The following is a 16,652-nucleotide window of genomic DNA, read 5'->3' as shown; positions in this document are numbered from 1 at the left end:
GCACCGTCCGTTCCTGGCCCGCGCGGAACTGCGTCGTTGGTCTCGCTGCCGCCGCCTGTTCTTCCAGCAGCCATGAGCAAAAAGACGCAAGTCTCGTACGTGCCGCCGGCCGAGCCCGCCTTCCTGAGCCGCCTCAAGAGGGAGGTCGGGTATCGGGAGGGGCCCACGGTGGAGACCAAGGTAATAAGCCGCCCCTGCCCCTCGGGGAGCCCGGTCACCGCCCGCCCCGCTGCTGAGACCCGGGGATGGGCTCCCTGGAGGCCCGGGCGAGCACGGCCGTCTGCCCCCGTCCGCTAGGAGCTGCCCTAACGTCGCACCCGCCCTCCCGGGCCTGTGGCGGAGCCTGAGCGTGGCCCCGCCCCAGCCCCGAGCCTGGCGTTCGCATGGGCCGAGTCCCGCTGCCCCGTGCGTGACCATAGCGCCCCCGCTCCTGCCCTGGGCAGAGGTGGCTGGAGCAGCGGCGCAGGGCTCCCCACCCAGCAGGGAGAAGTGTTTCCCCCACCCTCCTTGACACTTGTCCCGACGGGCCTGACCCATGGTCTGCTGCCGGCCCAGCGCGGCTGTAGGGCAAGATCCGGTAACATTAGATCGAAGGGAGCTCTCTCCCCTCAGACTAGGAGGCCCAGGGAAAACAACCGAGGTCAAGGCTTATTTCAGAGCCAAGGGCTGTTATCAGGGCTCTCCTTTTCCCCTCTTGCATCAACAGCCGGCTGCACTGAGCAAGTGAATAAAGTTCTTTAAAAAAAAAAAAATCAACAGACATTGGTAACCTTCAAGCCCTAAGGTGTGTGATAGGGGAGTTTTTTTAAGGGATACTCAACTTAAAACAGTTAACACTTCTGTTGATCTTAGGAATTTCCTGTCCATTTTTCTTAATCATTTTCCCTTTTTTTCATTTGTTTACATTGTACATTAACACTGTGTGTGTAGTCAGTTTCACACTCCTATTTATTTGTGTGGGTTCCCACAGGAGCAGAGAAGAGTAAATGCTTTTTAAAATGGGAAACTGCCTAGAAAATCACAAGTGGGCATGAGGGACACAGGCAGATGTAGTATCTGAAATTACTTTTTACTCACTTTGTTTCAAGTAAATGCTGTCAGTTAATACTGTTGTTTTTAAAAGTGTGTGCATAATTTAAAGCAGCCTTCCAAACTGCCTTGAAGCTTGTAACACAAACTCTCTTTGCTTCTTAAAACAAAAATCGCCCTCTCCCCCTATTTTACTATCCTGTTCAAGGAGAAAATAATCTAGCCCCAAATGAGCTGCTTCTCTCTCTTTCCCCTTACTATGTTGTCCAGAAACTGTGCTGTTTATAATAAGGACTTGAGTATTTTGTACTTATAGTGGTACTGTCATCTTTAAAGGTAGACAAGTGAAAAACTGAGTTAATTATATCTAAGGGCTGATCAGGCACTAGCTTGTAAGTATCACACCAGAGCTCTAGTTAGCTGAGTAAATATTATTTATCATTTGTCTTATCATAGTACCTAGAAATCTTAGTCATGGACCTATTGTTCTAGGCCACTGTACAAACACAGAATAAAACGACTGTCTATAGAGCATCTCATATATTCTACTCTACTCCAGATTTTTGGGAAAAGACCAGAACAGTAATAAAGAAACAACACTTGTAGCAAGGTTGTCATCACTAACACCTAGACAGTACTTGCACTCTCACTTCTGTTTGCCTCTTTATCTAGTATATACAATTTCCTGTTACCTTAGTGGGCTAACAGATTGCAGGTCAGACTCTCCCAGCTTCTGATTGCTAATGACCTTTAGGAGCCAAGTGCTACTACTAAGTGCATGTATTTGGGCCCAAATGAACCTTGAGGGAAGGAAGAAAGGAAGTAACCCGGCCAAACTGAGTCAGCCTCCCAAAGTACTTGACTGCCCAGTTATAAAGTTATTTCAGGTACTATACCTGACCTGAAATCCCTGCTGATGTTCTTAAAACACACACCGTGATACTGTGTATGCCTAAAGTGCTGTCAAATGCATAAAGAGCCTGATCCTGCTCACATTAAAGTTAATGGAAAAAAAACTCCAGTTTACTTCAGTAGCACAGGATAAGACCTAAAGTAAACAAATTATGAAGAAATATCTTATTACTGAATGATTAGAGAAAAATAGTAATCTAAGGTGTTACTTTTAACAGCAAGAAAAATAATTTTATATAAAAAAGTGTATAGTTTTCTCCTCCAGCTTCTAAACAATATTTTAAAATTTGGTATTGTTATTTTTGTTTGTTTTTATATATATATATATATATATATATATATATATATTATATATATAAAAAAGCTACTACACTACCTGCTTTGTAGTCTGCTTTTGCAGAATTTGCCAGCAGAGGGAGCATGTTAACCAAAAAGAAGCTGTTTCTGGATTTAATGGACATTACTGATTATTCTAAACAAGCAAGCAACCAAAGGGGGGAGATAAATTCTGATCAACATGGCTAACTGAAAATGTTAATATTTGCCCAATAGAAAATGGAGAGCATTGCTACGGAAAGGAATCTCTTTAGGTCTTAAGAGGGTATTAAAAATAATGGAAAAGGGGAAAATGTTACAATAATGTTTTTTGTTTTTTTAAATCAGACTTTAACATAAATACTTCTGTGATGATGCGCTACATGATTGAAAGGCAAGTAATGTTGTTCTGAGCTTGATGTCATGCTGATTAGTGTGTCTGCTGTTCTCTTGAATGATTTGACTATAACTTTGGGCTATTTGGGCAGAGCTTATTGAGAGAGGTTGACACTGATGGCCAAATCTCTCTCCTAACTGACCTTATCATAAGAGTTGATTTGATATGTTGATCAGAGTTGCTTTTATTTCTGTCTCTCATCTAGAGAGAGCAGCTCCTGGCTCCTGAGGAAGATGGTGAGAGTGGCAGTGACAAAGAAGATGAACAACCACAAGTGGTAGTACTGAAAAAAGGGGACCTGACCCCAGAAGAAGTGATGAAAATTAAACAGGAGATCAAAAATGCTTCAAAATCAGGTAAGTACTAAGGTAGAATGAATTTTAGAATATTAATCTTTTGTTTTATATAGCCCAAAACAAAGACACAGTAAGCAAATAAAGGAACAGCCTTGAAGATGTAAGATTAATTTTTTTACAGTTTTCCTATTACCTCTGATTCACAATTCAGAATTCATCATTTAAAATAATTTGCCCCAGTGGTTCCCAGGCTGAGCTCTGTAGTTCACATAGCACTTACCTATGATCTTCAGAGACCCCGACTAGTTACATAATGCTGGCTCTGTGGTTCCAGCTGTGAAATGGCAATAAGCTAAAAATACCATGGTTTTGTGAAAGTCATGTTTGGTTCCCTCTCCCCTTCCCTTAATGAATAACCAGCTCAGTGGTATTTGGTTTAACATTTTTTTTTTTTTTTTAACTTTCTGACATTTAAATGAACATAGAAGAAACTTTAAAAGATATGATCCTCAGAACATTAGGGTCTAATTTAAATCTGTGAATGAAAACTTAACTATCAACAATGCTAAAAAAGAAGTGATGAGCATATCATTTGTTATGCCTGTTAAACTTACTAGAAACAGTAAGAAAGTTACAGAACTCTCTAGAAGGGAAGAGGTCTGAGTAGAGTTATTGGTGATAGAAAAGAAGGATATAGCTAGTGTGTGGAATCAACTGTCACTGGTGCAGATTTGAACTGCTAGTGGGATTTGGGTTGTTAGAATCTGGAGGCTTCTGGAGGTAGACAGGACATCTGTTTATGTGGCTCTCTATAGAATTGGCTTGTTCATCATCTTTCAATCTCCACAATGTTGAATTCACCTGGTGGTAGTTTCTCATTCAAACAGGAAATGTGAAAGCTGGTCAGTACTACATATTGGTAATTAATGCATAGTGACTAACAAGTATCTGAATGAATAATCCATTCAACAGGCTTAAAATTGAAAGAACAGGTAGCAAACAAGCAATTGAATAGATTGAAGTAAATAAAATAAAATTCTTCTCCTTTAGTAAAATGTAAACCTTGACAAGAGTTAGCAATCAAGATAGAAAAGATTTGTTTTCCTCTCAAAGTACAGAAAATCATTTTCTTTGGACTGTTTACGATCAGATGTTCCGTTTTTAGAATAAACCAAAAGGCAGATTTGAATTTAATAAGAAAATTATAATCTTTGACCCAAACATTATTTTGAATGTAGCTCAAATGAGCAATTTAAAAAGAAATTAATTTCACCCTAAATATACTCCTCCAGACAGATCTTAACTCATGTACACTACAAGATGCTTCAAGTGATGAAATAGTGGAAAATTAGAGGAGGAACTAAAGGACTCAAATGGAAGCTTGTTGGTTGAACATGAGAATTGATTCAGTAATGGCAACAAACAAGTACAGGAAAACATGTTCTTTCTTAATGCTGCTTTTGACTCTGTCTGAAAGGCAGCTATAGAAAATTGTATCCAAGTTGTTGAAAATGACAAGGGGGAGGTCTCTCTAATTTATTGGACAATGTAAGTAATATGAAATGAAGGAATTTAATGGGTGCGGTTATCTTAGAAGGTTGATTTATGGGTGTTCAGAATAATATTCAAATGTTGTCAACCCTGAACACATTTCTAAAACACACTGTGGAAGTTCCGAAATTCCTTCACAGTGATAGCTGCTTCATGGTGTTTTTTTAAAAAAGCAATGCCCCAGCATCACAGATGATGATGGAAGTCTCAGAGGTTGTGGCTCTACTAAATAAATTGCAGTTAGAAGAGAGCATGAAAAGGACTTTGTCACACATAGCATGCATTTACCCAACAAGGGACTATTTTGAGAAGTACTAAACTTATCAAAGGAATTGAAGGAGGTTTCGGAGGCTTTGACGGTTTACCAGTTGATGACATTGCTGTCTGAGTAGAAATCCGTTAACAACCAAGAACTAGAACTGCACAAGCGGGGAAAAAAATGATTAAGAGAAGCTAGGAATTTTTGCCTGTTTATCCAGTGTGATTTCCGTCCTCCCTCCCATCTAATACAAAGGCTAAACATTGAGCCCAAAACAGAAAAGCTGAAATGTGGCTGCTGGAATGAAATCTTGAGTTCCTTTTCTTTTCTACCATTTAAAATAGAAGATACAAATTTTGACTATAAAAACTGTGCTTGTGAAGGAGGTTGTGTCATAGTTCATTGCAGCAAAATTGTGGGAAATTATAGAAGTAAAATTACAGAAGAGAAGACAATTGAATCCAGAATTCTGCCAGTTTTTAAAAGATTTTTCATTCCTATCCAGCCAGTAAAGCAATTAAACTTTTTTATTAGTAGTACTTCAGGACTGGGTTGGCCTGATCTTCATAACAGGCTAAGTTCTTAACTTGGGAAAAAATTATTTGCTTTTTATCTCTATAAAAAGAAAATATAAAAAAGTGATGGGCCTTATCAGTTAGTAGACTGGGGGTGGGGGAGGACTCTATTTACAGAATTGCAAACTCTTCATTTCTGAGACTGTGTGAACAGGTTTATGCTTATTCATAAAGATATTTATTACTCAAGTATAAGGTGCTTTGTGCTTCATTTTGTAAAGGTTTCAGGGGTTCTTCAGAAAAGTGGACTTTTTTTTTCCCAGCATGTCAAAAACCTCAACCACTCTGAAAAATACATTAAATGCTTTTCCAAGTTTTACTTTTCCATGTAAACAATTGATATAGCAGCCACAGGAACCTCAGTTAATCACTGAAGAGGGGAAATGGTCTGCATAATCATATATGGAAAGGGCGGTGGTCCACACTCTGAAAAAAATCTGAACTGATCTATTCTAATGGCTGGAATAATAATCTGTGTGGAATAAAAGTACTGTCTTTCATAAATAGGGTCAGTGAGATGGTATGCAAATGCACCTGTACAGTTTTACCACTGTAGCTTAGTCCTGAGTTTTAGCACCTCTTCATTTATCTTCAGTCCTCAGACTTTTGAGTAATGACTAGCAGTTGTGGCAAATTGTGTAGTTTTTTGTGATATGGCCAATAGTCAGTTGCAACTTAGGCTTTAGAACCACTGTTGCAAGGGGCCACGTACTAGTTACAATCAGGGGCTCTGAGACACTTCACTGTGATGACTGCTGTTCTCTTGCCTAGACATCCTATTACCTTAGGCTGCTGACACTTGATTGCCAATACAGTTAATATCAATGGGTTCATCTCCTGCCTTTGTCCTGTTGACTTGTGTTAACAGTGGGCACAAACAACATAAATGCTAGCATGCATTGCTTCTGTGCTGGGAGATTTCTGCTGTGAAAGGGCCATGTGTGAAAGTTTCTACTGCCATGTAGATGGCTGTGGTGTGATGATCAAAGAGAGCTGCAGTACCATCTTTACCCTGCCAACCTAATTTCCAGTTATAAGGAGTCAAACTCAGGTCTCTGTTAACCATTGATAGGTACAGCTGGCTAGCTCCACTCTTTGAGAGGTTTTGAATATTGTGTTTGTGTTTTTTACCAGGTATTTTCCATGTTTAAAAATAGCAAAGGATCATGAAAAGATTGTTGTAGAGTAAATTATTTCTTACATTTTATTTTTGAAGTTGTCAACCTCTAAGTTGACAGTGGAATGAATGTAATGGATAATAGTCTATAATATATCACACAGACAGTTCATTAACTTATATTCATGTGAAGACTGAATGGAGACAGAGGAAGAAAATGCCAGAATTAACATTCCATTTTACCATATCAGGATCAGAACAAAGGCGAACAGGTTCCAAGCAACCTGTGCCCAAGAACCAGATGTGGATGGAGGCTGATTTACACTAAGGGTATTGCTATTCAAAGTATTCAAAAGTACCTAAACTATCCAGTTTTGACATTCTGCCTTCTCATTTAATATGGTCACAGTGATTCTTCTTCCAAAGGTCCCTGCCATCAAACATCAGATTGGGATATTATTCTGGGATTTTCTAAACCTCATTTACATTCCTCCGTATACAGCTTTGTTCACTAACCAGTTTGACACGACTGTACCTTTTATTTCAAGCCACAGTCCTCCCTGTGACTTGCTTTTTCTGAAACTGATGAACTATACTCTTGCATTAATCTGGGGGGAAAAATAGCTGATTTAATGTTCCAGCTTCACTTAGCCTCCTTCTGAGGCAGAGCAAAATTTAGTAATGCTCTTACATTGGCTTTTTGGAAATACAGTCATGGTGAGCACTTTAGCTATGATTAACCTTTATATGTAATCTTCCCTACTGAAATCATTTTATCCGTGGAGGACTTGCTAAAGGTTTTTAAAAAGTTGCTATTTATTTACCAACAATCTTTTTGCTTAAATTTTCTTTCATGCAGCATTCTGAAAAGAATTATTGTAGGGCCAATGGTAATAAAAATAAATAAAATTGCAGAAAAGTAAAAATGGTAATTGGTAAAAGATACCTTGTCCCTGCATTCATTATAATTGCTAGAATTTATTTTTCTGGTGCTTTTTCTAGGTCATCTGGTCTCTGGGACATTCTGATATATGCAGATGACCAAAACTTAGAAGCAAGTGTCCTTACTCATTGAAATCTCTTAATATTATTCCAGGCTTGTTCAATTTGCTGGGGGGAAAATTCTGCCTGATCTCTTGTGTGTGCATCAGAGAGAGCTCCCTTCTTGTCTGAAGGAGCGTTTTAGCACTTTTAGAGTTCAAGCTGCTGTTTAGCTGGTCTGTAGCCTTAATAAGTGGCCTCGATTTTAGCTGTTTCTAAAACCTTGTATTAAACATCAATTTTGGCTATCAAAAGTTTACAGTAACATTTCACTTCATTTAGATTGCCTCCTTAAATGAACGAGGAACATCAAGTATCATGTAGTTAAAAACAGTGGTTTGGAGAATTCCTGTAATAATTGTTTAGTGAGGCAGGTACGGAGATAGAGGGAGAAAGCTGAAGACTAGTTCTGGGCTAAGTGAGAAAGCTCCATGATAAGAGTATATTAATCTGTTATAAAACAATTGTATCCAAACCTCCAGAGTCATGCAGCCATTGAGAAATTCATCAGGGTGCTACAAAACCTCTTTAGTCATTGTCATTAAAGGGACACTTACAACTTGAAGTCCAGTCACATTTATAAGCATTTTGTGCATTACATGTGACCTTGAGCCCCTGTGAGTTTTTTATGGCGCTTGTGTCTTCTGTTGCTGTGTGACTGACCCATGTAAATAGAAATTGATTGACTACACAAGTTGCTGTCAAACAAAGTAAGTAAACTAGAGAAAAATGCTGCTTTCCACCCTGGCCCCAGTCTTTCAGTTACAGTTATCTTGTAAGGTGTGACTTATAACAAAAAGGTAATCCACATTTTTTTAGAAGATGACTTTTTTTTTTAAGTTAGAATTTTAGCTCAGTTTTTGAATGCAGCCCTCTTAATCTTTCAAAATATGGATTTGGGATTCAGGCAAAATAAACTATGGCTAAGGTCATACAGTGCTTTAAAAAGAGTCCGTTAATGCACTTTAGTCCTTGTTTTCAGCAATAATGCTTTACATTATATTTTGCACTCCTACATTTGCTTGTCTGTTCACTTTTCTGCTGTCTTCAACTCTTTCAGTACATTGTCAGAAATCCCACTTTTCCTGATTTGTAGTCCTGGTGTTGGCTTTTATTGGGTTTTGGTTTAAGAACTTCAAACGCTGAAGTTGATTCTTTAAGTTTTTCACTGATCCTTTGCAGGACACATTTTTATCAATTTCTAGAGGTTATCAACACAAATATAAAAGGCAAGAAAGATTAATCAGTCCAATGTAATCTGAGAAAGGATGAGATGAAGTTTAGCTGAAAGAAGGCACTCTTGGCAGGCATTAACAAATCAACACTGCTTTCCTTAAACATTTTAGATAAATTTGATTTAGGGTCTCATTTTCCTGTTCTCGCTCTTTCCACAGATTGCTTAGGTAAGACCATATTTGCCATATTTCCTCACCTGATTCATTCTCTCTGTCTAACATTACTGACATATTTTAAGTGAGAATATAGGGCTGCCTGAAATTGGTCTGTTTTTTTTCTTTTTTTCCTGCTGGAAGGAGTGTCCTTGAACATCTAATAAAAACTTGATAATGTCGTTCCAGGAAGAAATCTAAAATCTATCCAGCTACTTCTGAATACTCTATAGTGTTCAGTCCTTGAAACCCTAAGGAAATTAGTGTTGCTGTAGCCCTGATCCTTTGCCCTTTCTCTAGTATACCCTTCCTTATAAAGACCTCAAACCAGGTTACAAAGACCTTTCACCAGTTTCTCCACTTTATACATGTGGAAACAAGCAGAGAGATGAATTGGCTTGTCCCAGGTCACATACTAGGTCAGCAGAAAGAAGAGCTAGTAATAGAACTTGAAACTTCTGACTTCCCATTTTTCTGTACTAGACTACATTCCTTTGCTATATTTATTATTCTAGAATTTCCCCATTGGGAACTAGTCAGACTGAAACTGTCATATGTGATTTATGCTGACTCCTTGAATGATGTTAAGTAGTCAGACAAGGTGGGTGAGGTAATATCTTTTGTTGGTGAGAGACGCAAGGTTTTGAGTGAGATACTATTGAGCCACTAACTACATGCTAATGTAGTTGTCCCTCCACAACCCTGTCCATATCATGTACATTCAGTCCATTCCTTGGTGTTCAGTCTCTGGGTTAGGCTATGTGCTAAAACTGATTCTGCCAACTTATGCACACAGAATACAGTGAAGAAGTGTAGTGACCAGAAAAACTCTCAAGGCTTTTTAGTCCCAGACTTGATTTGATTAAACTGTTGTTTATATTATGATGGACAAATTATTGGTTGTCTTGTTTAAAAAAAAAAAAAAAAAAAAGCTGTCACTCCACAGAAATGCTGTAATCACTGTGTTTGTAGAACTGAGCAAAGCAGATTTTGTGCTACTCCTTTGCTTTTTGCAGCAGCAATTTACTAGTGAATCCTATTCCCAAAGCTGTATTGACATATACTGATGCTGGTATGCATAGAGACCTTGATCCTACAAAAAACTTATATTCTTGGTAATTAGGTGTACTCACATGTATAAAGTTAATCAGGTGTGTAAGTGTGGTTTGTTTTGTTTTGTCACGTCACGTGCCACAGAAATAGATCTTGTTAAACCAAAGCTGTGTTTCCAAATAGACTAAAGCTCAGTGTTTGTCAGATACAAAAGAACACTCAATAAAGGGAATTATTTAATTATTAAACCTCTGAGAGCAAAATCTAAACAACAGAGAGATGGGGCATGGGAAATGTTTTCAAGTATCTTATATCAAGATTTGAATGTGGTGATATTTTGGTAGTCAAGGATAGGATAGGTTTTCACCAAAAATATAACAAATCTTTACCATCCATCCCAGAGCCAAAGAGTGATTAAGTTTATTTTTGTGTATTAAATACAAGACAAATTAATAAACAATAGGATGTATGAACAACAAACTCATCTTATGTATAATTCACAATACACCTGCTAATAAACATGTTTATATTACTATAAAAATTAATGTGAATAAGATATATTAGGTTACTGGAGGGCTTTTCTTTAGCCATAATTTTTATTAATGGGAACCACCATTACATTTTACAGTGCACAAGTTTACTCTTCTTCCAAAATCAAGAAGCTGCTGAGTTGATTCATTTTGTGAACAGTATTATGCCTGTAGTACCTGCTCCAGTATAAGTCATTGGCAGGATTGGAACTCCTAGTCCTTTAAAGGTTATGTTTGCTCCTGGAGAAGATTTGTTAAGGTGAGAGAGTTTGGGGGGTTTTTTAGGTGGTTTCCTCTCTTACTTATAAATTACTAAAACAGCAGTGTTGTCTGACCTGCTCTGTGGATGCGTATGAGTTCTTTGGACCCTAAAACTATTAATATAATATAAAAAATGTAACAGTTTTTACAGTCTGAACATGCACTTTAAACAGTCTTGGTCAATTTCAAATAAGATTTCACAGGACTTCCTGTAACACGGAAAAGTTACAATGCCCCTTCTCTCTATTATAAACCCCATGATAATGGTGGTAAAAGGACACAGAGTACGTTATTAAATGGGGATCAGTAAACCACAACCTTGTCAAACACTGCTGTTATGTCATCAGGAACTTTCTATTGCACAATTGATTTTAAAACAAATTATTGTACTTACGAAAAATGTGCACAGCAGAATCTCTGATTCATGAATGTCCTTTTGTCTGTAAATCGTTTCAGTTGTAAGCCACTGCAGCATGAGGCTTTGCTTCTAATTCATAACAATGGTTTTACATTTACCAAAATGAGATGGACATTCATGCAGCAGTTGTTCTCCCCCCCACCTTGGTAATCCCAGAATGTCTTTAATTTCAAATTCTTATCTTCCTTAGCACAGGTAGATGAGCAGAATTCATTAATCCTCACACATTTTCAGGATCCAGTGTGGTGACCATGCAGATACACTTTATGTAGATGCATAAAGTAAAGAGACTTTATGAAGTTGTTTGCAAAACAACAAAAGAAGTAATGTCAAGGTTTGGGGGTTTTAATAGTTTATGGAAGTATATGCACAACATCTACCCTTTGCCACTAAGATAAATTTAACATATGCAGCCCTTCAGAGAGATTGGTGAGACATTTCTGAGGATATATTATCATCATTAAAGGGTGAAATGAAGGCCGAGAAGTTAAAGACACAATTGCTCTCTACTTCTGCACGTGGATGGAGCTACATATAGGTTGTTTGTAAGAGATTTGTTTCTAGCTCTGCAGCATGTCCCTCTTCTCTTAAGAACTCTGACAACATCCACAGAAGCCATGCTACCGTGGGAGAAGAAATGGGTCAAACATATACATGGATGCACTCCACAGAGCAACCGTGTGTGTGCATCAAGGAAATTACTCCATGATGACTTTAGAGTAAACAGGAAATGGGACACTTTATTTTGGTGAATTTTTTTTATTTCAGAGGTCTTCTCATGCTGATTTTAGCTGAGGAAGAGTGAAGTTCTGTATGTCTGATCATATAAAAGGAAATCTTGATTTTGCTGTCTTTTGTTATAGATGAAGAACCAGACCCTGATGATGGAAAAATTGTGTTCAAGAAGCCAAGTAAGCGTTCATCCGAAGAGAAATTTTCGGGCCTGACTGCAAGTTCAAGTAAGAAGAAAAAAGAATCAAAGAAAACTAAGAGGGACTCAACACCCCCTCAGAATGCAGCTAAACAAATTAAAAATAGCAGCCTTCTCTCATTTGATGATGAAGAAGATGATGATGATTAGGAGTTGTGCATGGTTTTATGTTTTGCATACTTTCCCTTACAACCATTAGAGCAAAAATGAGGGGCCTCTTTTAGGTGGAGACTTAGGGCCTGCTTCTCCTTTTACTCTGGGGTAAATCCACTGATGTCAGAGGAAGATCGTATAAAACTGGTGTGAGGTGAGAGTCAAGCCCTAATTTTTCAGTTCAGATGGTACTGCATGCACAGTATTTTGGACTGTATTTTTAAAAGAGAACTTGAATGTGTGTGCAAAATAAAATCCATACAAATGGCTGTTTAAGATCCCATATATTAGCAAAATACTTGTGTACATGTAAAACTTATGAATACATTTGCAAACAAAATATTTTAAAATCATTTCCCCCATGTAAATTTTTTTTTCTGTTTACTGAGTGGCCAAAGACCTGAGTTAATAGTTGTATATTTTTGTCCTGTTGAAGTTGACCTCCCTAACAGTCAAAACAGTTTAAAGACTTGGGGGCTAAAATCTTTGACCTTTACTCAGGTACAACTTGACATTTTTTCCCCTATATGTATGGATGGAATGATTGGGTCTGTGTCTTGTAGTCCTTATGTGTATGACTCAGCACCTAGTAAAGCCATGGGAATTTTGATTGCTGCCGTCTGTGGATGCAGATGAAGCCTGTAAGCGCTGACTTCAGTGAAACTGCTCTGTGATTAAGGGTTACAGGATTGGATCCTTAGTGATTTGCATCAGATCTTGCACAGGAAAGAAATCTCTGAACTGTGAATTTGGAGATTATGTAGGGAAAGCCATTTAGTCCATTTTGGATACCATGGTGATGGGCTATGTATTAAAAAACTGGATAGAAAGTCTTTTTATTTGTAATTATGTCTATGTATTCGTGATTATTTGGGATCTGACAGCTTGTAAAATATTTCATTTCACCTTTAAGCTATAGAAAACTGTTTGTTTAGAGTAGAAACATTGTAAGCAGGAACTGTTGGGGAAAGCTGCAGGTTTTACAGTATGAGATAAAATAAGTCATGAAGTTGTGTAGCTGGGACAATATCTAATTTGTCAACTCTTCTGCTGTCACACATAGCAGATGAAAGTGACCATTCTTAAATGGTGTACACAAAAAGAGATTCAAGATAACATTGAGAGCTGATGTGGTTTCCAACAACAACAACAATCCGACTGAAAATACTATGTCCTTTGAAACTGTTTGGACATATTGTATGTTCTGTAATTATATGTAACCAGGAGCTGATAATAGACTGCTGCAAAATTATAGGAAAAGAGATCAGGAACCCATTTCCTTGCTTATGTGACAGAACATGTGAAATGAATGGGAATGCAAAGCTTCATTAAGGAGCTGATCTAAAGTTGCTGTGTGAGACAGCTATTTTTAGTTTAACTCTGTTAATATTGGTATTAAAACATTAAGTGTGTGGTAAAGAATTTTATCTTTTGTGCATATTTTATAAGTGGTCAGAATATATATTATTTCAGTAGGTGACACGGTTATCTAATCCATCTGATTTGAAGCCATTTTCACTCTAAATACATATACACTCAATGAATATGCCCATAATGAAATTTTATGTTGCCATAGACGTGCAGTGATCCCAGGACCAATGATGTCTCGAAACAATATTTTCTATGTGTAATTTAAATGGAAATGTCACTAGTGCATTTATGGATTTGGTTTGAATTTTTCTAAATGTTTTCTGCCCATATTTAGAACATATATGAAAGAAAATCACTGCAAATAGTTGGTAAGTTATGTGTTGCAACTAGTTAATTATGTGCACTAAAAACTCATTTGAGTCCAGTTTTTTGGAAAATGTAATATCATGAAAAACCTTGTTTAGAATATCTACAGCGGGGGTCGGCAACCTTTCAGAAGCGGTGTGCTGAGTTTTCATTTATTCACTTTAATTTAAGGTTTCGCGTGCCAGTAATACATTTTAACGTTTTTTAGAAGGTCTCTCTTTATAAGTCTATATATTATATAACTAAATTATTGTCGTATGAAAAGTAAACAAAGTTTTCAAAATGTTTAAGAAGCTTCATTTAAAATGCTGATCTTACGCCGCCAGCCCACTGCCAACCTAGGGTTCCGTTCACTGAGGCCGGCAGCAGGCTGAGCGGGACCTGCGGCCGGGACGCTGGCTGGCAAGGGGCTGGCAGCCAGAACCCCAGACCAGCAGCAGGCTGAGTGGAGCCAACAGCCGGGACCCCAGACTGGCAGTGGGCTGAACAGCTCAGCCCACTGCCACTCAGCCCACTGCCGGTCTGGGGTTCCGTCCGCTGGCTCCTGCCAGCCAGGGTCCTGGCTGCCAGCCCCGCTAAGCCCACTGCCAGTCTGGGATCCCGGCCCTGCCCACCTAGAGTGGGTACCTACCTTCTCCCTGGTTCTAGCCATTCTCTTCCTCTCTCTGCACTGAGCTGAGGGTGGGAGTGCACTGAGCACAGGGCTGGGGGTGAAGGAGTAGGCTGGGGGTTGGGGTGTAGGGTCTGGCCAGGAGCTAGAATGAGGGAGGGGGCTCAGGGTTGGGGCAGGAGGTTTGGGTGTGGAGTGCTTACCTGGGCAGCTCCCATTTGGTGTGAGGGGTGCAGGTAGGAATGTGGGGGGGGGGGCGGGGGTGCAGGAGCTCCCGTTTGGTGCTCATGGTGGGGGTGAGAATGTGGGGGGTGCAAGAGTCAGGGCACGGGGTGTGGGGGGGCTGGGTATGTGTCGGGGGGGTGCTGGAGTCAAGGCTGGGGTCGTGGGGGGATCCAGGGGTCAGGGCAGGAGGCTGGGATGTGTGGGGGGGATCCAGGGGTCAGGGCAGAGGTCTGGGTGTGTGTCGGGGGGTGCAGGGATCAGGGCAGGGGGGTGCAGGGGTCAGGGCAGAGGACTGGGGGTGTGGGCTGGGGTCCTGGGGGTGCACCCAGCCCCCTGCCCAGAGCGGCTCACGGCAGGGGGCTGGAGGGGTTATGCCCTGATTCCACTCCCCAAGACCCCGTCCCCATCTCTTCTCCGCCTCCTCCCCAGAGCAGGGAGAGCACTCTGGCACTGATTCTCCCCCTCCCTCGCAAGGCCATCAGCTGATCAGTGGCAGGGAGTGAGAGGAGGAGGGGCAGGCACCCAGCATGGTGCGGGGGAGGGGGGAGCTTGCCTGCCCTGCCGCAGCAGCCAGCAGGACCAAGCTTCTTCTCCCTGCCCCCACGCGGGGGCAGAGAGGGGGGCGAAGAGCGGGCTGGGGCGGGCAGGATTTTTAATGGCACGCTGCTGCCTGCTGGGGTCCTGGCCTGCGTTAGGCAGCGGGCGTTGAGTGGGGCCAGCGGCTGGGACCCAGCAGGCAGCAGCGTGCCATTAAAAATGGCTCGCGTGCTGTCTTTGGCACGTGTGCCATAGGTTACCAACCCCTGATCTACACCATGTTGCCATGGACGTTTCAACATATATTTTCTTGAACTGAAAGAATAAATACTTTAACTCGGTGGCTCTCAATCTGTCCGGACTACTGTTCCCCTTTTAAGAGTCTGATTTGTCCTGTGTACTCCCAAGTTTCACCTCACTTAAAAACTATTTGCTTACAAAATCAGACATAGAAATACAAAAGTGTCACAGTACACTTACTGAAAAATTGCTTACTTTCCTATTTTTACCATATAATTATAAAATGCAGGCAGTCCTCGGACTTACAGTGCAATTTTTAGGAACCAATTGTGTTGTAAGTTGAAACATCATAACGTGGAACAGCAATATACTCCATTGCAGGACCGAGTGTTGTAAAGTCAAAACCAATTAGAGGTCGAATCAGGGTGTCAGTTCAGAAATGTCATAAGTGCCATTCATCGTTAAGTCAAATGCTGTAAAGTCGAGGACTGCCTGTAAAGCAATTGGAATATAAATATTGAACTTACGTTTCAGTGTATAGTATATAGAGCAGTATATATGTCATTGTATGAAATTTTAGTTTGTACTGACTTCGCTAGTGCATTTTATGTAGCCTGTTGTAAAACCAGCAAATATCTAGATGAGGTGATGTACTTGCTGGAAGACTTCTGTGTATCCTTGGGGTACATGTATCCCTGGTTGAGACCCACTGCTCTAATTCACTAAAACCCGTTTGAAAGAATGAGTTAATCTGTGAGTACCGCAGTGCATACTTAAACTTTTCTGGACCTATATGTCATCTTAAAAATACTCTTTACATCTTTCTGATACAGCCTGAACGCTCTTAACATAGCTGCAAGGCAGTTCTAGGGAACATGGTTATCAGGAGATAAATGCTTGCCAAGGGATCAGAGGGAATTTGGATTTACCTAAAAATTAAAAAGAACCACACAAACCTACAGCTGATTCTGCACGTTCAAAATAAGACTGATAAGTTGTTTGAGCACAGTGAATAAATACACTTAAATAGAGCTGCTTATTGTGTTGTGAAAGAAATTTGTAAGATTGAGAGAAGAA

The 16,652-nt window shown here is 39.9% G+C and overlaps 1 protein-coding gene across 1 annotated transcript; it reads left to right on the top strand.

Annotated features, from left to right (window-relative positions):
* The first annotated feature begins 46 nt into the window (after window positions 1-46).
* KIAA1143 (KIAA1143 ortholog) lies at window positions 47-13,648 on the top strand. Its single transcript, XM_037890232.2, has 3 exons — window positions 47-180; window positions 2,859-3,009; window positions 12,006-13,648. The coding sequence occupies exons 1-3, from the start codon at window positions 73-75 to the stop codon at window positions 12,221-12,223; spliced, it is 477 nt and encodes a 158-aa protein (XP_037746160.1). The 5' UTR covers window positions 47-72; the 3' UTR covers window positions 12,224-13,648.
* The last annotated feature ends 3,004 nt before the right edge of the window (window positions 13,649-16,652 follow it).

The sequence above is a fragment of the Chelonia mydas genome, chromosome 2 (genome assembly GCF_015237465.2).
Source record: "Chelonia mydas isolate rCheMyd1 chromosome 2, rCheMyd1.pri.v2, whole genome shotgun sequence".
Lineage (NCBI taxonomy): Eukaryota > Metazoa > Chordata > Testudines > Cheloniidae > Chelonia > Chelonia mydas.
Note: the sequence above shows the minus strand (reverse complement) of the source record. Positions and strands in the feature narration are given on the sequence as shown.